This window comes from Onychostoma macrolepis, chromosome 19 (assembly GCF_012432095.1).
Source record: "Onychostoma macrolepis isolate SWU-2019 chromosome 19, ASM1243209v1, whole genome shotgun sequence".
Classification (NCBI taxonomy): domain Eukaryota; kingdom Metazoa; phylum Chordata; class Actinopteri; order Cypriniformes; family Cyprinidae; genus Onychostoma; species Onychostoma macrolepis.
The window spans coordinates 26607072-26634195 of NC_081173.1; the positions used below are offsets into that span (position 1 = coordinate 26607072).

Consider the following 27124-nt stretch of genomic DNA (forward strand, 5'->3'; position numbering starts at 1 on the left):
TCGCACGCGACTGTTACCGGTAGGCCGCTAAGCACCGATGCCGGTACAACAACAACATTACACATCTAATGTTACTATAAAACCATCAGCAATGTTCAATAAGCTCCCAAATTAGCTTACATTTACGTTTTGTGCCATGTTTGGCTAATATAAAGACATATTATTTGAGTATGACGGTAAATAATAGTAGGTAGGTCGACGGTTAGCCGCGTAAAAAACCGGCAAAACAAAGCGCTGACTGAAAACCTGTCAAGGGGGTGATAAAATGCAAAGGTATCCAAATATGTAAGGTGAATTACTCATTAAAACGACAATTTTGGTTTACTATGCTTCATAAGAAATGTAACATCTAGAATTTACCGCGCTTGTTGTTTCGTTAGCCGACTAGCCAATGCTTTGTCGAATAAATGAAGTTTCGCACCAATAAAGTCCAACTGAGAACATAAAATACGTCGTAAATAATCCGTTCGAACTTTTCGTGTATCTGCATTTCATCCACAAACACAGTAAACAACATCAAAACCGACTAATCCAGTGGAGTTGACCCGCATCAGTAAACGTAAATATTTTACCTTGCATCATAGACCGATGTTCAAATTCGTCTCTGTCGTCCTCACTGCCGGACATATTGTTGATTCCACCAGCTAGAGAGGATTGTGAATACTTGTATGCCGATTTTCGCCTCCTCTGGTGCCTTCCTGAAGCCGGGGGAGACAGAAAATAAAAGAACAATACAAACGGAAGTTAATAGTCACGGTAGCATGCTGATCATAGTGGTCACTCCATGGCAAGAAAAAAATCAGAAAAGCGTGCAAATATATCTAATAATGGTGAACAAATATCATTTGGTTTAATGCAACTGAAAACAAAGCATGCTTAAACTTTTAAAATACGCGGTTGAAACAAGTTATGGAGATTTAATAGGCAAATGGGGCATGATATGAGTGAGGCATTAGCTAAGCAGGCTAGGGATGCTAACCTGCAAAGTCTTCATAACTTTTAAGATTCCTTTCATTTTACATGCATTAAAAGATGTCATAAATAATATGATTTTATAAAAACATAAGTACAATAAATGTAATACAATCTTAGAAAGTGTACTCACACAACTTGACCTGTTCCCTTTTTTCAAACAAACAGCTAATTCAATCTAAGATGTCCCCACGTTGTATTGGCTCCTTTTCATCAACACTTAAAAACAATTTGTAATATCCCTGTTTATAATGAATATGTAGTGAAAGTGTATCCAGGTTATGTTTTTCTCAGCTGTAGGATGCACACAACGTCGCAGTTTCTCCTTCTGCCACTTACACCCTTTGCATAGACACAAAGAGATCAGGGGCCAGACATCCCATAATAATCTCCCTCCCCATATTCACACATACACATACATACAGACATTCACCCTTCCCCCCACCGCATAGTTACCTTGCAACATACAGACCATAATAAGCCCCCCCCAACAACCAAAGACAGACCCTCTCTTCCCCATTCCACCGTGCCCTTAGCAACAGTTGCCATAGAGACAGCCACCCCCTCCCACCCCAGTTAACATCCCATAATAATAAACATAGTCACTGACATCCCACAATAACCATAACTCCGAAAAAAGAATGAACGGGAACTGAGCCGGAAGAGAGAGAGAGAGGGGAAAAAAGTCGATTAGCAACTCCTCGCCAGCCTGCTTCCTTATTACAGTTCTGTATTTACAGTAGACATTTGTGAGTGTATAAAACGCCATATATGATCCAAACTTAAAGTTAGTGCTCCTCAGGCCAATGGCATTTTAGCTTGCAACTGTTCTGTCCGCATGCAACCAACTTTGGTTTGGGGTCCAAAAATGAGCCCAAATGGCATATAATACACTTAAAAATAAAGGTTCTTCATTGGCACTGATGGTTCAATGAAGAATCTTTAGCATCCATGGAAACTTTCCATTAAATAAAAGGTTCTTTATAGTGGAAAAAGGTTCTTTAGATTTTTAAAATGTTCTTTACACCAAGAAAGAAAAAAAAAGTGGTTCTTTTAAGAACTCTTCACTGAAACGTTCTTTAGGCAACCAAAAATGGTTCTTCTATGGCATCACTGCTAAAACCCAGTTTTGGAACCTTTATTTTTCAGAGTGCAGATCTGGTTTTGAATTTTTAGTTTCAAGGCCACGTTCAAAGACGGTCTACCTCTCAAGTTCAAATCTCACATTGATAGTGCTGCTATATAAGTGTTTAAAATTGAATTGGCACCATTAGATTGAGGCCTTCAGAAGTTATAGATGGGACTTTGGGGCCCCGTTTGTCCTCTTCATATTGTCACCATAGCTAACATTTTGCCATTTTCACCCCATAATCATCCACCTAGATTTCTTTGCATGCAGAGAAGTAAAATGACAAACACTGACGGCTCTTGATGCACATCCATCACAATGCAGCACATATGTATGCACACATGTACATATATAGAAACAAATGTAATTTGTTGGGTGGGGGGATGGGGAGAGGTAGGCACCATATAGCATAATTACATATCAAAGAAATATAGAGGTGGTCGTCATGACAACCCACTCAGGCGCACCCCTCCTCCACACTCCAAAGCACCAAATATCCAGTAATAATGTCTCAGCCAAAAGAAAACACAGACCATAATATTCTTCCTGTGCTGGCAGTTGTCATGGCAATATGCAAGAAAGAGGTGTTTCTGTGTTTGTGTGTGTGTGTGTGTGTGTGTGTGTGTGTGTCTGTCTTTTGGGGTGGTGGGGGGTGTAAGGGAGGGGTTTCAGATTACCATGCATGCTAAAATGAATACCATAATACTCCTTTTACGCTCTCTCTGCTAGTTCCCTCCTCCCCCCACACCCGCACCGAACCAAACGTGACTCCATAACTGGGTGAAAGAGCCACATATGGACACCATCAGAGATGGCTGCTGATAAACTCTTAAGGGACATTGGATTGGACCAAAAAACGAAAGCAATTAGGCCGTGATTTCAATGACTTTGCTTGTGCAAATATAGTAGGCTTAGTACATTAAAAGCATTTAGTACATTAAAAGCATTTGTTTTAAGGGTTCTTACTCAATTCAGAAAAAGAATGTTGCAGTCTTTCTGTTTCATGAGGTAGAAATGCAAATATCATTCTCTCACATGTGAATCTTCTACCACAAAGCCAGATAAAAAATTAAAAAACACCTAAATGTAAAGAGACAAAAATGAACAGTCCCGAATGTGATATTCCCTCTTTCCTCCCCTTCAATCCAGCCTCCACCCTCCCTCCCTAATGGCCCAGACATCCCATAATATGCCTGACAACTAGCACCCCCCCACCTCCTTTAATCTCAGCCTGAACCCAATACTAAATCATGCAAAACTGCATAAACTGGTTTCTGCACCCTTGCATTAGCAACTGCAGCTTCATATTTGCGAAACTGCCTAGACGTTATCCTTCAGTAGGCTGGTTAATTGTTTTTGCACACCGTACAGATATTTACACACAATGTTCATTGTAAACATGAGGAAAAGGGAAGTAATTGGTCAAGGCTTCCATTATGAACATTATGAGTATGACACATTCGATATACATTACCATATAATGGCTGTGTCATTTCCATATCCTCATATTTCCCACCCCCATCATATTCCAAAGCATTGCAATTGATTAATTTTATCACATGGACCTATTGTACTTCTGTAAGTAAACAATGGATGTTAATTATAATGCATTAGCTTCAGGGCCCACGCTGCAACACACTATGAAATACAACACACTGTAAGTAGTTTAGACATGTAAAAAAAAAAATCAAATTAAAAAATAAATAAATAATGATGCATGAGATGCATGGGGCACTACAAGAGATAATGAGTAATTTTCCCAACCTGCAACCGTTACCAATGGAAACATTTGAAATCAGGTCAAATGCATGCTCTTTATTAATTCATAATGCTTTAGGCGCACTGGGTTTGTCTTATTTATTTGTAGATCATATGGAAATATATATAGGCTATATTCTCATATGGAATGAATTCAGATCACAAACTGAATAGTTAAATAGAAGATCAAAAATTGTTTTTCCAGTACGTGTCATGCTATTTTGTACTTGGGATCAGAAACTTGCACACTGTAAAAATATGATCAATGAGTCGAGTCAGCATATGTTTTTCTATTAGTTCAGATTAATTTAACCAATTTCAACTTCATTTTTAAAGTTATACAAGATTTAACTTGATTTTTGTAAGGTCAGTTTAATACAAGTCAGCAGCTGAACTCAAGTTTTTAAGTTGAAGTATAGGTGGAAATTTTTAGACCTTCCACATACACTGTAGTCACTATATTTTTGCTACATGTACTATAGTTTGTAGACCTTTCTGTTCTCAAAGCTTTCTGATCTAGTGTCTGGAGTGGTAGTGTAGACAGAGTCTGTACTATAAAAACATAATGTCTCTTCAGTAACTGACTCGTGGCATCTCCTCTCTTCCAGATGTGCTTGTGAGATATGTGCTATTTTTAACCAACCAACATAACGCAATGGTAAGGTTATGATTGCAATCTCTAGCACAGCAGTCTAAGAATGGTCCATGCAGGGTGTTTATTCACATCCATAATCCAACTACAGTAAAACTGCCTGGAGAAAAAAACCCATCATAAATCCTGTATGTAAACCCAAAAATTAATAACACAAGAATTTTTATGGGAAGACTAAGAAACACTAAAACATTTAAACAATTACTAAAGAGACTGTCTGAAACATTAAGTGTGTATTTACTAGTTGTGTGTTTGACTATACTAATTTAGGGTAAAAGTAATCATGACAATCAGGAATGTGTTGATGGTGACCTCTAGTGGTTGACTGTGCAAATCTGGCACAGAGATATTGCTCCTCCTAGTGACCAGGAATGATATACACAACCTGCAGACCCAGAGTCATGTCCAAATACTTGATTATTGTATTTTTAATACACAAACATCTCGAATATTTGTATTGTTTTAATGGCTGGTTTAATTTCAGTAAGACTTGAAATACATTCAGTTTCAGCATGTTACAAGGTAATAGTGATTTGAGCTATTTGAATCCATTAAAACTACCTTATATTGTTTAATATATGTTTACACTACTGTTAAAAAATGTTTTAAGTTAAATTAAATTAATACTTTTATACAGAAAAGAGCATTAAAGTGAGCAAAAGTGGCAGTAAACACATGTATACTATTACAAAAGATTTCTTATTCAAATAAATGCTGTTCTTTTGAATTTTCTGTTAATCAAAGCATCCTAAAAGAAAATATATATTACAGTTTACAAACATATTAAGCAGCACAACTGTTTTCAAGATTGACAATAATAAGAAATGTTTCTTGAGCATTGAATCGGCATATTAAATGATTTCTGAAGGATCACGTGACACTGAAGACTTTGACACTGAAGTGTTTCTATGTGTGCTTTAGGTAGAACTTGTATTATTGATTTAAATGTGATTCCACAGAATGTTATATTGATAGAATAGCAGTAATGTTGAGACGTCAACAGTGGCAAGATTTCTTATTCCGAGATGCATACTGCTGTATTTTTTTTGAAGTACAAATAGACAACTCTGTGAAAGAAATGCAAAATAATTTATGACAGTCCTGTGACTCTACAGTGACCTGTCTGCTGAAGTGAATTTGACACATGCTGGAAAGCCATGACTCAACAGAATATGTACCACAGATTTGTTTATTCAGCCAGGTTCTGATGTCAACACAATGAAAAGATCTTTCTTTTAAGAGTGGCATTTATTGGGACAAAGGCTGCGTTTACACTGCAAGTCTTAATGCACAGTTCCGATCTTTTGACCATATCCGATTTTTTGGCCCGTCTGTTTACATTCACTTAAAAGACTGGTATCCGATATGTGTTTACATTAATTCCCGCTCAAAAGTATTGTCTGCAGTGATGGCTTTACTATACACATGGTAGACCCTCGGGTTTTAAATGGCCGTGCTCTTAAAATTATTAATATAATTCACGTCGAATGGCCATTATAATTTGGACAACGGCTGTCATGGATGTTTTGCAGCACAAAATCTGACTGAACGGATGAAGACCGGAAAATAACGGTCATTTTAATTTGTTAGACTCGTTAACGGTAGAATTCTTTAGTGAAATAAAGATTATATTTATTGAAATGAATTCGAATGAATTAACGAGGGATAGAACGAGAACGAACGCATGCACCCATGTTGATTGTGAAGCATTGCAAACAAGCTTGTCGGTTTAATTACAAAAACCGCAAAGTTATCACCTCATTGCTCAGAAATATAATGTAGCTTTTAGCTGTTGTATTTTGTATTTTAGCTGTTGTACGGGGCAGGGGTTGAAAACCAGCTCCTGAATGTGCAATTTCTAAAGTTTCCATCTCAATAAAATGCGAGCGCATACCTACAGCAAGCCTGCATTACAACGCCATTAAAAATATTTATGAGCAAACGTGTCGCCCTCGCATTGGGAGTTCTGTGGAGAATCGGATATGTGTGTTTAGACGTAGGTCGGATGTGTATCCGATTAAAATCCACATTTGGAAGTGGCTGAAACCGGGTGCGAAAAAATCGGATCTCGCGCGGGTTTTTGTGTTTACACGTGTGCAACAAATTCCGATCTGTGTCAGATGTGAGCGAAAGATCGGATTTTTTTGCGCCAGTGTAAACGCAGCCAAAGAGACACTGGTGTTCTTATTTATCCTTGAATGCTTGGGCAGGGTAAACTGTGTGCTTGATTCAACATGCTAAAGATCACATTTCAGGTCAGGGATTTCTGACTTTGTTCAAGCCTTAAACTCTACTGCCATAACAATTTTTTTTCACTCTTTTACACTCTCAGACAAAAAAGGCACAAAAGCTGTCGCTGAGGTGGTACCTTTTTAAAACATTTGTACACATTTGTATTTTATTTAACCATAAAGGGTGCATGTTGGTACCTTAAAGGTACATTTTAGTGCCTGAAGTGTACAAATACTTAAATGGTACATATTAGTACCTTTTGCAAGGGTACCAGTGTCAGCCTTTGTACCTTTTTTTCTGAGAGTGAATCCACTTCAAAGAGAAATTTAGCATCTCATCACTTGTTCACCAATCAATGGATCCTCAATGGGTGCCGACAGAATGAGAGTCCAAACAGCTGATACAAGCATCACAATAATTTGCAAGTAATCCACACCACTCCAGTCCAGTCCATCAATTAACATCTTTGAAACTGTGTATTTGTAAACAAATCCATACAATGTCTTTAACTAAAGATCACTGCGTCTTGCTAAATATCCCCATTGTCCCCACTGCTTTCTTCAAACATCTTAGTCTGAGTGTAAATATATATTTAACAAATTTAGATTTTAGGGTAAACTTTTCACTTTATTTGTTATTGGAATTTATGGTCTGTAATGTATTTAAATGATCTTCAATTGAACTTCATTGATAGATTGTAGGAGAAATAAAAAGGTTTACTTAAGGAAGCTGCTCAAATGTAAACCTCCTAATTGTACTTGCAGTGATTATTTAAACATGAACATTTACTGTTGGTCTGTAAATTTTTAAATCCAAATTTTAATGTCCTGATGGTGTTTCTACTTTTTTCTCTTGAGAATTTAGCAACTAACAGATAAATAAGCAGTTGTAGCCAAATCTGGCCCAGACACATTTACACAGATAAGTTACATTAAAAAAAATTAAATCTTTTATTTATTTATTTTTTAAATTTATTTCTTGTTAGTGAAACCATCTCGGCTAAGGACTTTGTCGATCAAGGAAGAAACATTACTGCTATTCTCTAATAACATTAACCAGATTTTAAAAAGCATGAAAAACATTAATCGCATTCATAACACTGAAGCACCACAATGTAATGTAATTGCGACGGCATGGCCAAGAGGTTTGTGCAGCCTGTTATTTTCAAAATAATACCCTCTTCATCTCAGTATGAATGTTTGTATAGTGTCAAGATCTGTGTGACCCAATTCCCTGAAAAATAATCTTATTAAAATAAACAGTGTAATCACAGATTATCTTTCACTCACCTTTATGTGTCAGTCTAATAAACAGTCTAAATGTTCACACTCACACACATACACAAAACACTACATAGCTACATCAATATAATCTATTTTCTGTAGACCCTTGACTATGTTCTTATTCTGTTCATAAATATACAATGAATTTGTTAAAGTAAAACGTATCGTCATTTAGACAGTTTTAAACACAATAAACATAAGAAGCGTATATTAAGAAAGTGAATAAATTGATATAAAAATCATTGTAATTTTGTACTAAATAAAAATAAAATAATTTTGCTGTCAGGCTGACTTTATAACGTTATTGTTTTGCAATTTAAAAAAAAACTTTTGTATGCAAGTGAAAATATTTATATTTTTCATTCTTTTGCAATCGAATGTAACATTTTTCATTACAAATTATATTTTTGGCATGACAATTAACAAATTTAAATCAACATAAATTTGAGAATACTTTAAATAGGCTATTATAGGCTATTAATTTGACATCATAACTTGTCTTGATTTTATATTTTTCTTAAATTCCTTACTTTATTTGTTGCAGGTTCGATTTGTAATCACTTTTCCCTATTTTAATATTTATCATAAGCTTTGCATTCCCTAGTAACATTGGAGGGTTTTATTCTTGCTTCTTTCTACCCAGTTCCTCCATCTATTTTTACCAGCAGTCACGGAGGAACATTGCAGCACCCTGTGTTTGTTGTCTCCCCTCCTCTTCCTGGGTCTCTTGTTCCCGCTTATTAATCAGTCGCCTTGACCTACTCATCCTCCTCTTTCTCTCCTCCTCTCCTCTCTAATTCTCAGCATCTTCCTCTGACTCATCTTTTCATCCCCTCCCCCTTCTGTTTCTCCTCTCATCTCGCTCTCATTCTGGTTTCCACCCACCCTTGCTCTGTTTTGCCTCTCTCTTCCGCAGCTCGACACTTCCAGGCTTGCCTAACGCAAGGCTACACGCACTGACGGCAGGTAATCATCGCACGAAAGCCTTTATTCTTCCTTTTGCACCTTTGCATCATTAATGCATCTGATGGGTTGGATATAGGTTAACATATGTTATTCTGTTTGGACATGATTTTGTGAATGTTGCATTAATTTATGAGCAATTATTTATTATTATGTCAGGACATAGCTGTTTTTAGAGCACGTCTCTGCGGACAGACAGTTGCATGTGGAGTCACTCCTTATATTGGGATGCTGGATGTGAATTTGGGTGGCAGTGTTTTCTGGTGCTCGCTGGTGAAGGGTCGGGCAGATGGATCCCGCACTATGTGTCTGCTTTACTGTTTCTATATAGGCTAGGTGTGTTATCAGTATGTGTCCAATCTGTTCTCATTGGAAGATCGTTTATTTTACTGAATTGAATCTTATTTTGTGCAAGTCCTTTCGTTAATTTGAACGGAGCTCAGTTAAAATGTTAGATTTAAAAAACAAGCTTTTTAAAATTATTACAGTGAAGTCATTGATGCAGTAAATTATGAGAGACGCTAGCGATTAGTTCACCTCGAGAGTTCCGAGTCGTATATTTGTCACGTGACAAACGCAAAAAGAACGAATCGCTAGTGAACGAGCCATCGCTGACGTTAGTTCTCATTACAATCCGTGCGACCATTCGCTTCGATGCTCTAGAAAGCTCTTCTTTTCGCCAAAGGGATGTTAAATTATTTATCTTTTTCTTGCCCCATCACGCCACTTTTCTGCGCTATCCACCCCACCCCACCCCTCCGCAGATCGCCCCCTCCCCTCTGTATATCTGCTGACAGCACGGTTGCTGCAGTATCACACTGGCACGGCGCAAATTAGCAGCGACCGGATTCAGATGCACGATCAGGAGCTGCTCGGACCGTGGCACCTGCGGGCATACATGCAGTGTTGTAGTTACAAATAAAGCCCCTCCTCCTCCCCCGGTTTAAACGCTGGTGGTCGGTGCTACGAGACGCGCATTCCATTAGCAAGGTGACACGTGCGCCCATGTCGGCCGTGGCATATTTAGAATGCAATTTGCATGTTGTGGGTTTTCATTGGCTGCCAGCGTGGCATCTCGCTGTCGATGCTTGAACTGTATCTCGCATTGGAACTAAATGTTCCAGAAAAACGGTTCCATTTTCCAAGCCATCGGATTGATTGGCATTCATGATGTGTTTGGAAAGACATTGAGGGTTAAGTCAAAATGGATGCTCTTTAGGCTACTTAATGTACGTTCCTGGAATTATTCTGAATGATTTATCAGTGCATGTTATTCTAAATGTTAATTTTTAAACAAGATTGAATAATAGCCTAAATATATAACCAAATAGCTATTTGTATTGTTTTAACAAAATCGCATTCTTGTACAGAACATACACACTATTCATGATCCCATCCATTCCTTTTTCAATATTTTCATTTTGGCGTTTTTTATTTTATTTTAATTCTTTTACTTTATTAGCATAGGACAGTGTAGAAGTCACAGGAAGTGAAATGAGAGACAGAGGGGGTGGGATTGGGAAAGGTCCCCGAGCTGGGATTTTAACTTGGACGCCTGTAGCACAACTGCGCTTATATGTCGGTGCTCTGCCCATAAGGCTACCGACTAAAAAAACATAAAGATTTGGACCTCTCGGAGGTCCAAATGCATGTTTGTCAACTCTTTGCGGCACCAAGTGCAACCTGACTAATTGTGTGGACTAAATGACACAAAACACGGTATTTCATGCTAAAATGCAGTTACGCTAATGCATTTTGTACACAGAAAGCCAAACCCTGCTGGATTTCGACAACAGAAATGTAGTCAGCACTTTATTTTATGCACCAAACACTAAACTCAAAACTGATTTTGTGCACAAAAATTCACAAAAGCTTCATTTTGTGTACTCGTGGATAACAAAAAACACCACTGGTGAACAAATTGCACTCAGCATGTGCCCAAAATACTAATTCTGTGAGTGGTTTTCTGGATCACAGAATACATATTGTCTATTAAAAACCCTAGTTCTTCACTTAAATTTATGCATTTTGCATTTGAGCAGCATTTCGAATGTAACAAGAGATTTATTGCAGGTGAAGGTAGAACAAAACCGTGTTTGTTCTGACATGCTGGAGGACTCGCTCACTTTTAGATGTTTGTTTTACTCATGCAAGGTCAATTAAAGGATGCTATGGACACACAGTTTCGAAACGTCCTGTCCAGTTAGAGTCAGCAGAGGTTTAGCTCATCCCCTCTCTCTTGTTTTCTCTCTGTGTTTAAGGATGTCCATTGTGAGCATCGTTGCCAGGGAAATCCTGGACTCTCGGGGAAACCCTACAGTGGAGGTGGACCTGAGGACTGATAAAGGTGAATCAGTAGAGTCTCTCTACAACAAGGGATGTGCAGAAAATTCCTGAATTTTAAAACCAAAAAAATATGTGTTATCTACAAATTAAATTAAATATTTCATATTTCCTCAGAACATTATTAAAAGCATCTATAAATGCAAAATACAGTCAATAATAGATCTAATAAAACTAACAATATCAAAATATATCCAAATACAAGTTACTTGTAAAAGACAAATGTAAAAGTTAAATTGTAAATTCAGATCTATCAGTATTATATGGATGCATTATGTATTATTCACTGCTGTAAATAAATGACAGATTTGAAGTGTCAGTGTTTTTTTAGGTCTGTTCAGGGCTGCTGTGCCCAGCGGAGCATCGACAGGCATCTATGAGGCTCTGGAACTCAGAGATGGAGACAAGAGCCGTTACAAGGGCAAAGGTGAGCGATCACAGATGCTCCATCATTCATAACATTAGCAGCATTAACAATCACTACAACATTAGATCAATTAAAACTAAATAGATCATCTTTTTGAAGCCTTCTGCAATAATTTTGTTTATTTTATCTTCAATTTTACCTGCCGTGACCTGTTTTCTTGCTTTTCTTGTGTTTTAAGGTGTACTGAAGGCTGTTGGTCACATTAATGACACTCTTGGACCAGCCCTCATCGCATCTGTAAGTGCAAAGAGAATGGTGTTTAATGAACCTTTGTTTTTATAACAAATAACCAAAGAATCCGTTTTCAACCAGCACAAGAAGGGGTATAAACTACTGCAATCTGTGCATATTTGCTTATTTCTGGAAAAGGTCTGAATTGTGGAGACATTAAAGCATTAATTGCAGTATATGCGATTCAAAGGGAAAAAAAACCAAAAACATTTTTTTAAATCATCTAATAATTTGCATCTCATATTCAAAATATACTTGTTTTAATGGGAGCACAGCTAATTTAGTTATTTAATGCATTTTCACTATGAGTTACATTATTTTACAAGCTCCTATGCTTTTTTTTTCATTCCATGCAGTTCTTTTCTCCAGATATTTGTCACCACTTTCCCAATAGTTTTAAATCTGTTTTTTTTTTTTTTTTTTACAGTTTAATTCTAAGCAATTGTTAATTTAATTATTTGTTATTTGTTTGTTTGTTTGTTTTACAGATCAGATTCCGATCAGATGGGATCAGAATCAGATCCCACCCCTGCACTTTCCTTAGTCATTCTTCTTTTCATTTTTTTATACTCGTTTACTTATAACAGGAGATTTTAAAACAGGTCCCACTGCTACCAATCTACCAAAGGCAGAGACACAATTATCTCCTATTATCCAGGTCTTGATTTTCATTCTGATCTACACATTCCATTCTTTCGTTTTCATGTATTTTTTTAAGTTACAGATACTCCCATGTCTACAGTGCAAAAGCTAAAAACTCAAATATTGCAATTTGTTTATTTGATGATGATTTGATGTTAACAAGGTTAATTTCACAGCAGCAGGGCTAATGATTAAACAACATTTTCATTAAGCATCAATCACTGTATTTTATTAACCTTGAGAGATTTATCTTCATGATGTGAACTTTAGGAGATCAGTGTGGTGGAACAGGAGAAACTGGACAACATGATGATCGAAATGGACGGCACAGAGAACAAATGTAAGTATGATGTTCTTTATTATGTGGAACACAAAAGGAGATGTTCAGCCGCATGTTCAGCACTGAAAATGCGTATACAATGACTTAGAAGGACAAAAAAGCAGCACACAGTTTGTCCATACACCTTATTTGCTATATTCCAAGTCTTCTGATGCCATAACCAAATTGTAACTTACTTATTGGAAATCATACCCTCCACTGTAGCTTATATTAAAACATGCTGTGTACAAGTGTGTTGTGCCAGATTTGTTGTCAGTGATGCCAAACGCTTTGTAGGAACTGTGACCTGCCAAGTAAATGATGAGTCTTATATTATAAATTATAATAAAAAAGTTACATTAAAAGAACTGTTTTCTATTAGAATATATTTTAAAATGTAATTTATTCCTGTAATGTCTCACCTGATGCTTAAGAAACGCTCAAGAAACGTTTGTTATTATTATCTTGAAAACAGCTTAATATGTTTGTGGAAATTGTGATGCTTTTTTTTCAGTATTCTTTTAAGAAAAGTTTAAAAGAACAGTTTTTGTTTGAAATAGAAATCTTTTGTTATATTATAAATTACTTAACTGTCACCTTTAATCAATTTAATGCATCCTTGTTGAATACAAGTATTAATTAATTATTATTATTTATTTTTTTTAAGTTTACTGATCTCAGATATTTGAATGGTAGTTTAGTTTAAAATACTAGACTATACTAAAATTAGTGCTGGGCAACGATTAATCGCAATTAATCGCATCCAAAATAAAAGTTTTTGTGTGCATAATATACAGTATGTGTGTGTACTGTGTATATTTATTATGTACAACCCAAATTCTGGAAATGTTGGGACGTTTTTTAAATTTGAATAAAATGAAAACTAAAAGAATATTATAATATTACAATATTTTATTCACAATAAAACATAGATAACATAACAAATGTTTAAACTGAGAAATTTTTACAATTTTATGCACAAAATGAGCTCATTTCAAATTTGATGCCTGCTACAGCTCTCAAAATAGTTGGGACGGGGGCATGTTTACTATGGTGTAGCATCTCCTCTTCTTTTCAAAACAGTCCCATTCTTGCCTGATACAGGTTTCCAGCTGCTGAAGAGTTCGTGGTCGTCTTTGACGTATTTTTGTTTAATGTTTAATGATGCGCCAAATGTTCTCTATAGGTGAAAGATCTGGACTGCAGGCTGGCCAATTCAGCACCCGACTCTTCTACTACGAAGCCATGCTGTTGTAATAGCTGCAGTATGTGGTTTTGCATTGTCCTGCTGAAATGCACAAGGCCTTCCCTGAAATAGATGTCATCTGGAGGGGAACATATGTTGCTCTAAAACCTTTTATATTCCTTTCAACATTCATAGTGCCTTCCAAAACATGCAAGCTGCCCATACCGTATGCACCCCCATACCATCAGGGATGCTGGCTTTTGAACTGAATGCTGATGACACGCTGGAAGATCTCCCTCCTCTTTAGCCCGGAGGACATGGCGTCCGTGATTTCCAACAAGAATGTCATTTTAATTTGTCATATCGTTCACAAATGGCTTCCTTTTTGCATGATAGAGCTTTAGTTGGCATCTGCAGATGACACGGCAGATTGTGTTTGCAGACAGTGGTTTCTGGAAGTATTCCTGGGCCCATTTAGTAATGTCAATGACAGAATCATGCCGATGAGTGATGCAGTGTCGTCTGAGGGCCCGAAGACCATGGGCATCCAACAAAGGTCTTTGGCCTTGTCCCTTACACACAGAGATTTCTCCAGTTTCTCTGAATCTTTTGATGATGTTATGCACTGTAGATGATGAGATTTGCAAAGCCTTTGCAATTTGACGTTGAGGAACATTGTTTTTAAAGTATTCCACACTTTTTACGCACTCTTTCACAGATTGGAGAGCCTCTGCCCATCTTTACTTCTGAGAGACTCTGCCTCTCTAAGACATCCCTTTTATAGCTGATCATGTTACAGACCTGATGTCAATTAACTTAATTAGTTGCTAGAAGTTCTCCCAGCTGAATCTTTTCAAAATTTCTTGCTTTTTCAGCCCTTTGTTGCCCCCGTGCCAACTTTTTTGAGACCTGTAGCAGGCATCAAATTTGAAATGAGCTCATTTAGTGGATAAAAGTGTAAAATTTCACATTTGTTATGTTCTCTATGTTCTATTGTGGATAAAATATTGGCTCATGTGATTTGAAAGTCTTTTAGTTATCATTTTATTCAAGTTTAAAAAAGCGTCCAACATTTCAGGAATTCGGGTTGTATATATAAATACACACACATGCATGTATATATTTAAGAAAAATATGTTGTTTATATATTAAATATATTTATATATAATACAAATTATATGAATATAAATATTTTCAAAATATATACTATATATGTGTTTCTTTACATATACATAATAAATATACACAGCACACACATATATTATATAAACAAAAACGTTTATTTTGGATGCGATTAATCGTGATTAACCGTTGCCCAGCACTAACTAAAATACCTTTTTTAAAAACAAAAAACGATTAATCACGAAATCATTAATCATTTCAGTACTTGTTCCAAAACTGTTACAAAATGTACATTGTTTATGGAAAAATATATTTCTTATACAATGAAACTAGCATATAAATCACATAAAAATGAGATAATTATTAAATACAATCTTCATTTTAAATCTGTTCATCATGTCTACAGCTCAGTTTGGAGCTAATGCCATCTTGGGAGTGTCTCTGGCCATCTGCAAGGCCGGTGCGGCAGAAAAAGGCGTCCCTCTGTATCGTCATATTGCTGATCTGGCAGGAAACACAGAACTAGTGCTGCCAGTTCCTGTAAGAAAACTCATTACTCAACTGCTTGACTTCAGTTCGCAACATCATAATTCACATCTGTAGCTATTTTCTCTTGATTATCTATGGAAATAGACTGACTAAGCACATCTTCTCTATCCATTCGTCAGGCCTTTAATGTCATCAACGGAGGCTCCCACGCTGGAAACAAGCTGGCCATGCAGGAATTCATGGTGCTTCCTGTGGGGGCGGAGTCATTCCGTGATGCCCTGCGTGTCGGAGCCGAGCTCTACCAGACGCTCAAGGGTGTCATCAAGGAGAAGTACGGCCAAGACGCCACCAACGTCGGTGACGAGGGAGGATTCGCTCCAAACATCCTGGAGAACAGTGAAGGTGAATCAGTGAATCGCCTTGTCTGAGCATGTGATCCAATTTCATCATAATGAATTTATCCATTACTGGCTTCTCTATCACGCCTCCACAGCACTTGAGTTGATAAAGACGGCCATAGACAAGGCCGGGTTCACAGATAAAGTCGTGATTGGGATGGATGTAGCCGCCTCTGAGTTCTACCGTGACGGCAAGTACGACCTCGACTTCAAGTCTCCTCCAAACCCAGACAGACACATCACCAGCGATGAGCTGTTAGAGATCTACCAGACGTTTGTCAACGATTATCCAGGTAAACTGGAAATGAAATAAGACATAAAGGAATTTTAAAGTTTAAATGTTAATATAGTAAGGTTTTGAGGCTTTGAGCTTTATTTTAAGGAATTTACATTGTAAATTCAATACTAAATAATGTTTTTTTTTTTCATTTACTTTGCTTGTTTTTAGAGTAATGCACCTACATTGAAAGTCTAGGGACAATTGTCATTATTGAAATTAATTTAATTATTATTATTAAAATACAATTAATTATCACACCCTTCACTAACACTTCAAAATGAAACTAGTTAACATGAGAATAGGAATATAACTATTTATCAACCTTATCTTTGCAAAGTTACATCCAACCTTTCATGATCGTGTCAAACTAGTAAATATGATAACTTTCACTTGATATACATTACTGTTCTAAAGTTTTTATTTCAGGGTTTTTAAAAGAAAAAAGTCTCTTCTGCTAACCAAAGCTGCATTTAACTGATCAAAAACACAGTAAAAATAGTAATATTGTGAAATATGATTACAATTTAAAATATCTGTTTTCTATTTTAATATATTTTAAAATGTAATTTATTTCTGTGACTCAAAGCTGAATTTTCAGCATCATTACTCCAGTCTTCAGTGTCACATGATCCTTCAGAAATCATTCTAATATGCTGATTTGCTGTATAAGAAACCATGCATTTTTGCATGCAACTATTTTGTAACATTATAATTATTTTTGCTGTCACCTTTGATCAGTATAATGCCTCCGTTGCTTCTCTATCTTAAATCGCTAGTGGTGTCTATTGAGGACCCGTTTGATCAGGATGACTGGGCCGCTTGGACTAACATGACGGGCTCCATGGGGATCCAGATTGTGGGCGACGACCTGACTGTGACGAACCCAAAGAGGATAGAGAAGGCTGCGGAAGACCGCGCATGCAACTGTCTGCTCCTGAAGGTCAACCAGATCGGCACGGTCACAGAGGCCATCCAGGCGTGAGTCAATCTGTAGATCATGCCCCATAAACCTTAGTTTAGTGCCAGCGTTTCCAGCTCCCAATCTTCTCATTTTGAACTGTGTATCCCTCAGATGTAAGCTCGCTCAGGCCAACGGATGGGGCGTGATGGTCAGCCATCGCTCAGGAGAGACAGAAGACACTTTCATCGCTGATCTAGTGGTGGGACTCTGCACTGGACAGGTACACACACACAGTGTTAATTGTTAATGTTAATATTAATGTTAATCAAATCAAACTGTAACTCTTTCTCTCTCTTGTCTTTCAGATAAAGACAGGAGCTCCATGTAGATCTGAGCGTCTCGCAAAATACAACCAACTTATGAGGCAAGAGAGCATTCAGTCTTACTATTTTTGAGTAATCCAGTAAAAAATGATTTCATACCCCAAAACAATGTCCAAATAATTATCACATACTTTTTGCCTTTTTTTAAATAGGCTGTTACTAAAATTTTAAAAGTGTTAGTTTTTGCTTTCAACTCAGATTTGTAAAGCACAGTGTTATTTTAGTATCATAGAGATATTATTATAGATTTTATTAATGGTTTTATTTTTAAATGATATATTTTTAATTAATTTTTGTTAAAGTTTCAATCTTTTTTTTTTTAGTTAATTTTTTTAGCTTTTAATTTATTACATTTAATTTAATTTAATTGAACAGTAATTAAATGTTATTATACAAAGTACAGTTTTTAACGGTTTTAGTTTTAGATAACTATAATAAACCTGTAAAGCCACAACTGTTGACTTTTTTTTTTTTTTTTTAAAGTTACTGCTAGAGTACTGTTCATACTTATTTTTAGGTATCTAACAGTAAGTATTGAACCCCTTGCTCAACTTGTTTGCTTTTTCATCCTCTATACAATTGGATGATAAAGAAGGCTAAATAAATCCCATAGACTTCCATTGAATGAAGGCAATTTTCTTTAGAAAATATAAAAATGTTTGATTGTGCATCAGCAAGTACAAATGAATATGACTCAACTGACTGAAAAAGTCCCAGTCTCAAAAATAGCGTTGGCCACGTAAGAAACCAATAATTACTCTGATTAACATTGTTGATTACAGTCTTCTAGCTGTTTCTCTGTCACCTCCTGTTCCCATATAATTAATCCATGTCCATCTCTGCCAATCTGTCTGTTTTTTTCCTGCCTCACAGGATTGAAGAAGAACTGGGCGATCAGGCTCGATTCGCCGGGCACAATTTCAGAAACCCTAGCGCTCTGTGATACTGACATCACCACACCGAAATCACACAAAAAAACAACTGACAAACAGAGTATGTACTGCACTGAACCGACTGACTGCCCTTGACCTCCCCTCAAATCATTCAAAATGCATTAAAACAGCACTATTTGCACTGATATACAAAAGATGACTTACTCAGACACTCAAAGTATATATTTAAACTGGACTGTGGACAGGCTTTGATAGACCAAATATTATGCACAGTGGCTCCTGGACCGACCAACATTATGCACAAGTGATACTGAATTACTTGACGGGCAAAACATGTGCACAGGGTGGACATGCATGCATGCGTATGATATAGAAAATGGACCTTGAGTTTAACAAGGCAAAGACTCTTAAAAAGAAGGATTTAACTCAGATGGAATAAAAGTAGAGATTTATTTTAATCAGGTGTAATCTTTAAAATTAAGCTTCAGTTTAGATGTCAAATGTATGTACATAAAAAATAAAAAAAAACACTGTCCATGCTAAAGAAACCAAAAGTAATTTTTATGGTTCATTGCATGAGAACTAGGCAAAAATACATAGATTTTGGAAAAAGGAGAGTAGAAAAATCAAATAGTTACCTGACTATTTATGCAGCAGTGGGATTTTCAATAGGAAAATCACGCTGAAATGAGTGACATTGACAGTCTAAAAGACAGTTTACGAAGTCATTTGCCCAGGGCATTAGATGCTTTTTATCAAACAATACTCTCTTTCTCAGATGCTGTTTTTTGTGTCCATCTCTGACCCAAAAGCATGCTGAGGAAAAAGAGCCTTTTAAAACAAACTGTTATTCATTCAAATCAACAAATAAAATAAAATAGGGTGAAAAAACATAAAAAGAAAAAGAAAAGTGTGTTTTACTCATTTTAGCATATGAAGCATTTAAAATAATGTGTAGAATATATTTATTTCCACAAAGTTCATAAGTTTCTGTATATCTTTGTCATTGATTTGGAAGGTCTAAAATATGTCCTGAGTATGTTATGATATTGTTGTCTTATGGCTCCCTACATAAATCAACACAGCAAAAAATGAATAAATAAAGAGAATGAAATCTAAAGGATCGAACATAAAGTTCACATATCACTTCTAATAATAATAATTATATTCAAGAACCCCATAATCTTCATAAATCTACCGGATTTTCTCATGCAATGACTCTTAAAATGTACTTTCACATTTTCTTTTACCCTGGATCTCCATCCTAAAGGGGAAGTGGAAGTTTTTTTGCATTGAATAAAACAATCTGTAAGTGAGCCATCTGTTGGCACATTTCTGGCTCAACCAATGGCGTGTGTTTGGGGCGGGGCTACCATTGTCCAAATATATATAAGAGACTGACAGCTGTAGGAATGAGACACTTCACTTCTGCTTTAAGATGAATGATTAAATCCAGTAGTGAAAGAAAGAGAGACATAATCACAATGACAGATCTGATTCAAGAACTGGACCGACAGACACGCTTACATGAATAGAGACCAAACACATTCACTCACTCTCTCACTCACATTTGTGTAGCAAAGTCTCACCCTCAACGCACATGATTCCTTATTCTCCCCCTCTATGGACTTGCAGTCTGTGTTTCTTCCTTTCTCGTCGTTTTATCTGTCTCCTCTCCCCCTTCCCCTTCTTGTGGTTATGACTTGGCTTGTTCCCCCATACCTGAAATCTTTTTCCTCCCTGATGACTTATCTTTTCATCATTTTGTGAGATTATTGTGGTGAAAGAAGGAAAAGAAAGCAAGATGGAGAGAAGAAGAAAAAAAAAAAAAAAGACTGACAAGCCTGTCAGTGAATAATGTTATGGAATATTAAAGCTGTCATTACTTTCGTCAACCTCGAGTCCCTAAGTGTGTTTTCTTCTCATCATTAAAAGCAGAGGAGGACGTTTAAATGGCTTTTCACCATTTAGACTCTCAATTATAGAACAGGATAGTGTTTTAATGGGTTTTTAAAATTGTATTTCTTGTCATCTACATTAGAAAACTCAGTCAATGAATTCAGCTCAATTAAAAAAAAAAAGGAGTTTTTAAAAGAAATGACGACTTTTATTCAGCAAGGATGCATTAAATGTATTAAAAGTGTCAGTTAAGACATGTTCAAAAGATTTTTATTTTTAATTTTTGAACTTTCTATTCATGCACAGCAAAATGATTTTCAACTTTGATAAGAAATGTTTCTTGAACAGCAAATCAGCATCATAGAAAGATTTCTGAAGGATCATGTGACACTGAAGACTGGAGTGATGCTGAAAATCAGCTTTGATCACAGAAATTACATTTTAAAATATATTCAAACAGAAAGGTTATTTGAAATTGTACTATTTCACAATTACTGTTTTTGCTTTAATCAGATACGTAAATGCATCTTAATGATATTTCAAATTAACTGTAAAAACATGAAAATTATGCAAAAAATATTGAAAAATATTTTACACCATTTAACCTTTAGTTTCTGTATGCACAGCATTTAACGTCACTGATTAAATAAGAAGAAAAAATAAAAAAAAGGCCAAGAGAAAACACTACAAGAAGACAGGACAAATAACGCTTTTAATTTTCTACCGAGGTAGTCATTTCTACAGAGGATAAAGTGCTCATTAAGTCACTACAGACTCAGTTAAGCATTCAACGCTGGTCTTGTAAGTTAATCGATGTGGAGAATACAGTATGTTAGATTTCAAGTAGTGTGCTCTAGAAGTGCATAGACAACACAGCAGTTAACTCGAGTGCAGCAGCAATAACAAACTAACATGCCCAAGCTCTCTTCTATTACTTTAAGTTGATGTTAATATTCCAGTCCAATAACCCACTCCGACTGTTTAACAAGAAGGTGAGCAAAAGCAACACAACCACAAATGCACTTTCAGACCTGCTGGAATGACAACAAGAAGCTGGTCTACACTGATTGGGCAGTGCGGCAGTTTTGGACCATCAAAATGGCCGGGCATCTCTATGAGCGGGCATTTATGATGTCAACAAACTCTGGCTTCAGGGAAGCACCTCCAACCAGGAAGCCATCAACGTCAAGCTGGGCTGCCAGCTCTTTGCAGTTTCCTCCAGTAACAGAGCCTGTGAAATGAGGAGAGGAGAGAAGAACATAACTGCCGAGTTACCAAGAGAGCAAACTAAGAGTAATTGTATTTGTTAAATTGTTATCAAGTAAAAAGGCATCAGCATTGAGTCAATAAAGATACGTGTCCATTAAATTACATGTTACAAAGCAAGATTATGGATAGAGGACTAGTATTTTAGCTAGAAGCAATGGTTTATTACAAACACACAGCTTTTCGCTTCACAAGACATTAACTGATGGACTGGATTCATGTGGATTACTGTGATGTTTTTATCAGCTGTTTGGACTCTCATTGGCACCCATTCACTGCAGAGGATCCATTGGTGAGCAAGTGACAAAGTATAGTTCTTGTCAAAGTATAGAGCACATCTTCTATTTGCATATATTTCTTAACGACTTAAAAGTAAATGCTGTGTAAAATAAGAGTTTAAATAGCAACTCCAGTCATTTAAACAGTAGAGCATGGTGCTAGCAACGAAAAGGTCATGGTTCGATTCCCAGTTAATGCATGAAATGATAAAATGTATGCTCTGAATGCAGTTTAAGTTGCTTTGGATACAATTTTTGGAATCTTGTTTGCTTTCATTAAATTGCATCATGCATGGACATTCTACCAAATTTCTTTTGTGTTCCACAGACAAAGGAAGGTCAATGGGATGTGGCGTGACATGAACTGAGCAAATGACAGAATATTCATTTTTGGGTGAACTATATCTTTAAGGCCACTCAGAATTGAACACACAGGATGCTCTGAACACTGCAGACTCACCTCCGTAGATGATACGCACAGAGTCGGCTACTGCATCCGACAAATTCGCTCTCAGCCATCCTCTCAGCTTCTCATGCACCTCCTGAGCCTGCAGCACACAAATAACAGGACGACTTCATTTAAAATAGTTTGGTGTTTGTGCACCACTTTACTCTTAAAAGCAAAAATAAACATTTCAAAAGGAGGTTTTTCCAAAGCAAAGATTCATTTAAGGTTCCCCAAAGAACCATTCAAGTGACAGTTCTTTAAAAAAAAAAAAAATTTTTTTTTTATTTATATATTCCTAGTGTAAAACATTATAATGATCTGAAAAATCGCTTTCCACTACAAAAAGAACTTCTGTGAGGTCAATGCCAATTGGGACCATCAATGCCAATAAAGACCCTTTATTTTTAAGAGCAACACCATATAAAGTACATGATCATAAAATGACTTAATATACAAAATGATTAATAAATATGAAATGAGAGCAATCAAAGATGATAATGGAGATGAAACGTGAGATGATAGTATGAATACAGATTTACCTGATCAGGAGTGGCGGTTTTACCAGTGCCAATGGCCCAGACTGGTTCATACGCTAAAACCACACGAGTCCAGTCCTTCACATTGTCTATAAAATACAGAAATTGATCAAGGCTTTAAGTGTTTCACATGCATGAACAGGGTCCTAGAACAAAAAAAAAATTAACTGTTTGAAAAACATTTCATATAAACCATCAAAATAAATCTGCCAAACCGTAGCATATTTGTGACCCTAAACCAGTCATAAGGGTCAATATTTTGAAATTGAGATTTATACATCACCTGAAAGCTGAATTAATAAGTTTTCCATTGATGTATGGTTTACATACATCACAATATTTGGCTGAGATACAATTATTTGAAAATCTGGAATCTGAGGGTGCAAAAAAAATCTAAATATTGAGAAAATCGCCTTTAAAGTTATCCAAATTAAGTTCTTAGCTATGCATATTACTAACCAAAAATTCAGTTTTAATATATTCACGGCTGGAAATTTACAAAATATCTTAATGGAACATGATCTTTACTTAATATACTAATGATTTTTGTCATAAAACAAAAAAATTATCATTTTGACCCATACACTGTATTTTTGGCTATTGCTAGAAATATACCCATGCGACTTATGACTGGTTTTGTGCTCCAGGGTCACATTTGTTGACAATCCACAATGTTAAAATCACATATTTGATATCAGATTTGTGTTTTCAAATTACCTGCAATGACTTTAGTCTGTTCAAACACCACGTCATCAGTGGTTCCAGCTTCTCTCTCCTCTAGTTTCTCCCCAATGCAGGCGATCACACCCAAATCGCTCTCTAGGCAATGGGCCACCTTCTGGCCAATCAGCTGCAAAGGACATCACAGTCAATCAGAGTGAAACAGAGCTGAATGCAGAATAGCACAGATAGGCATCAATACGAGGCCTGAATTTCATTATACAGAAAAGCAAAGACATAAAAGGGTTTGGATTCCTATTAAAATACCTCATCGCTCTCGCCAAACACGTGACGCCTCTCAGAATGGCCCAGAATCACCCAGTCGATGCCGCAGTCTTTAATCATCGCTGGGCTAAAGCGGAGTAGAAAAGCAGAGAACGTGAAATATGGTTTTGGAGTTTGACAGTGATAAATGGTTGTTCATAAAAACTATAAAAGATACCAATGAGCACACATACCTGATCTCCCCGGTGAAGGCTCCTTTGGGTACCTTATAGCAGTTCTGGGCGGCCACACCGATCCTCTGGTCCAGCTTAGACCTCACGTAATCGAGATAGATGGACGGTGCTCCACACACCACCTCTAAACAATGAAGACAAAACCACTGTTATGATGATATATAATTATGAAAGCCAGCATGACCACTTTTGAATGAATCCATCAGTCATCATTTACTCACCCTCATGCCATAGTTTTTGTGTGAAATATGTCTTTTTTATTATTATTATTGTTGTTATTTTTTACTACCTCTGAATTTGTTAGATATTTTTCTCAAGGTAGAATGGAAATAAATCACGAAAGCCTGTTTCTGCCACGGAATAAAATAAATCAACTTGCAATTCTGTGTTTATATCTTGCAATTCCAACTTTTGTTTTTTTCCATTGAACTTAGCAACTTCCTATCTTGCACTTTTTAATCTCAACTTTTTCTTCTCGCCATTGTGAATTTATAGCAAAGTCTAAAAGAAACTGGAAATCAGATATAAACTGAATTGTCAACTGCAAGAAAACTGTCAGAATTGTGAGAAAAGAAAAAAAAGCAGCCATTACCTTTTTTTTGGGGCTTCCATAGCAAATTATTTGGCAAACATTTTTTATGCATATGGGACAAATGTACTGTAGGACCAAAAATTTTAAATAATTTGTGTGTGTGTGTTAAATGTTATTATTATTGATGATCTCTGAATCGATTAGATATTTTCCCAAGTTAGAATGGGAGCAAATAATTTGGCTAACAAATATTTTATGCATATGGGCCAAAAATTGGGATTGGGCAAATATCATTTAGCTAACAATTATTTAGCTAAAAACTAGTTATATTTTTTATGCTTATGGGACAAATATCGGATGTATGGAACAAGACAAATACAGAGTCTATAGGACCACAAATTTAAATTAATTATAAAGCTTTCTACAGCAGGCCTACACAGAAATATCAGTATTTCTCATGAAAAATAATATCAAATATCACTTGGCTACTTATTTAGCTAGTAAGTTTTGTAATTGTTTTAGGCATGTGTGACATATATGGGACAGGACAAATATAGCATTTTTAGGACCAAAAATGATAAATTAATAATGAAGCTTTCTACATAGCAGGCCTATGAAAAATGTCTGTGACATGCAATAATATAAGAAAATCAACTGTATAACAAAATAAACTAGTTTTATATTTAAGATTTTAAGTTATTTTTATGCAAAAGCAGTTCAAACATGCAAGTCATGTATGTCCACACGAGCCTCCATATCAATTAAAAGTGTCACGTGACATAATATAGTGTTTCTAAACAACTCTGTCGATTAGCTATATATACAAAATACATCGAACTAATCTGTGAAATTGAAAAATGAAATACTTTCTACTTAATATTCTTTCAGGTAAACGACGTAACATCAAATGAACGCCATGGACCTGTTTCATCGTGGAGACTGGCCGTGTTCAAGGTCATTATGAGCTCGCCCAAACTCTCTTTATCGCCGTTCATTTTCCAGTTTCCTCCGACGAAGAAATTTCTTGAGGACATTTTTGCGAGACAAACCGATCGAACCAAACACAACGACTGCAGTATAAATTAATCGCCCCGTTAGACAACTTACGAATACTACTATGGAGAAGGCTTGGTTGTTAATATTCAGGAGCGCTTTGGCGTTGGAAGCACAGTTGCCAACTCTCGCGAGACAAATAAGCAGCCACAGCTTCAAAAGCAGGCCCAATATGTTTTTTTTAATGATTTATTATCATCAATATTATTTATTATCAATTATTTATTACCAATAAATGAGCCTGCAACATATTAAACTGAAACCACTCTTTTATCTGAAAAGCAAAAACAGAAGCTATTTTACAAAAATTTGCAAACTGCAACAAAAGTGGGAACAAAACTCGTCTCCAATCAACTGTGAGCAGAATAGGATTGGAGAGATGGAAAAGGAGAAAAGCACAAGAGCTTCAAAGGGGAGCTGTAATATTTATAGCCTAAAATATATAGGGGTCATTCTTTGGAAATGTCCATTTTTCTGTTCCTAGCCTTTACAGAAATATTACACCTGAAAAAACACACTTTTTTTAAAAAAATGTATTTTAAAATGAAACAATGTGTTATTTGAACAATTACACCTTCTTGAGCCATCAATGTGGCAAAATTTGTTTTTAATTAATTATAAAGAATTCCGAGCACCACAAAACTGCTCGTCCCCACAGCCATGTACAGCGGGAAAGTGCTTTATTTTGATTTAAAATAAAATAATGTATACATAACTATCAAATAAATGACATAAAAAAACAAAATGCCAAATAAATATTATAGAAAAAATATATAAAAATATTATATTAAATTATAATATATATTATATTAAAAATGAAATATTATATTATAGAATATTATTATTTTTTAAATAAAAAAAATAATTTAAAAAATCATTAAGCTCTCATTTATTTGTATTCATGAAGTCAAAAGGTAATCTAATAATGTGGTCTAAGTTTAAATGTTAAAAAAAAGAAATACATTTTAAGACATCTTGCCATACCAGGCTATTCGAACCACATGTATTTACTCTTAGTATTAGGATATGACTACTTGTTTTTTATTACAGCCCGTGATAATTAATGCATCTCAAAAACATTGTAAAAATTAGGCTAAAAGAAAGTCATCCCACTCCTCTCGCTTGGTTTACAGCGTCACGCGCCTTCTTTTTGAATGTCATATTTCTCCAATGAGGGGGCGGGACATTTCGCAAATTACGCTACAGCACTTATATTATTGCACTGGTTAACTCTTAACTGCGAGCAGAGAGTGTCAATCAATGTATTGGAGAATATAAAAACATAAAACGAAGCTGCAGATTTCCCTAACAAACAACCATATTTTTTTTAA

At 35.9% G+C, this 27124-nt stretch overlaps 3 protein-coding genes across 7 annotated transcripts in view; 1 reads left to right on the forward strand and 2 right to left on the reverse strand.

Annotated features, from left to right (window-relative positions):
- chd4a (chromodomain helicase DNA binding protein 4a) overlaps positions 1-1326 on the reverse strand; it is a 31341-nt gene extending 30015 nt beyond the window's left edge. Inside the window, exons 1-2 of the mRNA XM_058752930.1 lie at positions 1106-1326; positions 573-698 (exon numbers count right to left, since the gene is read on the reverse strand). Coding sequence (XP_058608913.1) covers positions 573-627 — 55 coding nt within the window. The 5' untranslated portion in view covers positions 628-698; positions 1106-1326. The remainder of the gene's footprint in view (positions 1-572; positions 699-1105) is intronic.
- eno2 (enolase 2) lies at positions 1-20498 on the forward strand. Of its 4 annotated transcripts, none has more exons than XM_058752937.1 (12): positions 1-19; positions 11251-11336; positions 11664-11759; positions 11938-11996; positions 12903-12972; positions 15666-15799; positions 15928-16150; positions 16242-16439; positions 17203-17404; positions 17499-17607; positions 17693-17751; positions 18584-20498. In XM_058752937.1, the coding sequence occupies exons 2-12, from the start codon at positions 11252-11254 to the stop codon at positions 18651-18653; spliced, it is 1305 nt and encodes a 434-aa protein (XP_058608920.1). In that variant the 5' UTR covers positions 1-19; position 11251; the 3' UTR covers positions 18654-20498. The 4 variants fall into 4 exon arrangements, with proteins under 4 accessions (XP_058608920.1, XP_058608917.1, XP_058608918.1 ...); XM_058752934.1 differs by lacking the exon at positions 1-19 and adding an exon at positions 8854-8992; XM_058752935.1 differs by lacking the exon at positions 1-19 and adding an exon at positions 9836-9979.
- tpi1a (triosephosphate isomerase 1a) lies at positions 19102-25938 on the reverse strand. Of its 2 annotated transcripts, none has more exons than XM_058752940.1 (7): positions 25848-25938; positions 24209-24332; positions 24018-24102; positions 23748-23880; positions 23034-23119; positions 22507-22594; positions 19102-21733 (listed from the first exon to the last, which is right to left on the reverse strand). In XM_058752940.1, exons 3-7 carry the CDS (start codon positions 24093-24095, stop codon positions 21615-21617), a joined length of 504 nt encoding a protein of 167 aa, XP_058608923.1. In that variant the 5' UTR covers positions 24096-24102; positions 24209-24332; positions 25848-25938; the 3' UTR covers positions 19102-21614. The 2 variants fall into 2 exon arrangements, with proteins under 2 accessions (XP_058608923.1, XP_058608922.1); XM_058752939.1 differs by having other exon boundaries at positions 25663-25928.
- Between the last annotated feature and the right edge of the window lie 1186 nt (positions 25939-27124).

Excerpts from the sequence above, each read along its gene's own strand:
- eno2 (XM_058752937.1), top strand. The coding sequence starts at position 11,252 with ATGTCCATTGTGAGCATCGTTGCCAGGGAAATCCTGGACTCTCGGGGA. Across the intron at positions 16,440-17,202 it reads GTTTGTCAACGATTATCCAG|TGGTGTCTATTGAGGACCCG; the intron begins GTAAACTGGAAA and ends TTAAATCGCTAG. Across the intron at positions 17,405-17,498 it reads GTCACAGAGGCCATCCAGGC|ATGTAAGCTCGCTCAGGCCA; the intron begins GTGAGTCAATCT and ends TGTATCCCTCAG.
- tpi1a (XM_058752939.1), bottom strand. The coding sequence starts at position 25,774 with ATGTCCTCAAGAAATTTCTTCGTCGGAGGAAACTGGAAAATGAACGGC. Across the intron at positions 24,103-24,208 it reads GCCTTCACCGGGGAGATCAG|CCCAGCGATGATTAAAGACT; the intron begins GTATGTGTGCTC and ends ACTCCGCTTTAG. Across the intron at positions 23,120-23,747 it reads ACAGACTAAAGTCATTGCAG|ACAATGTGAAGGACTGGACT; the intron begins GTAATTTGAAAA and ends TGTATTTTATAG.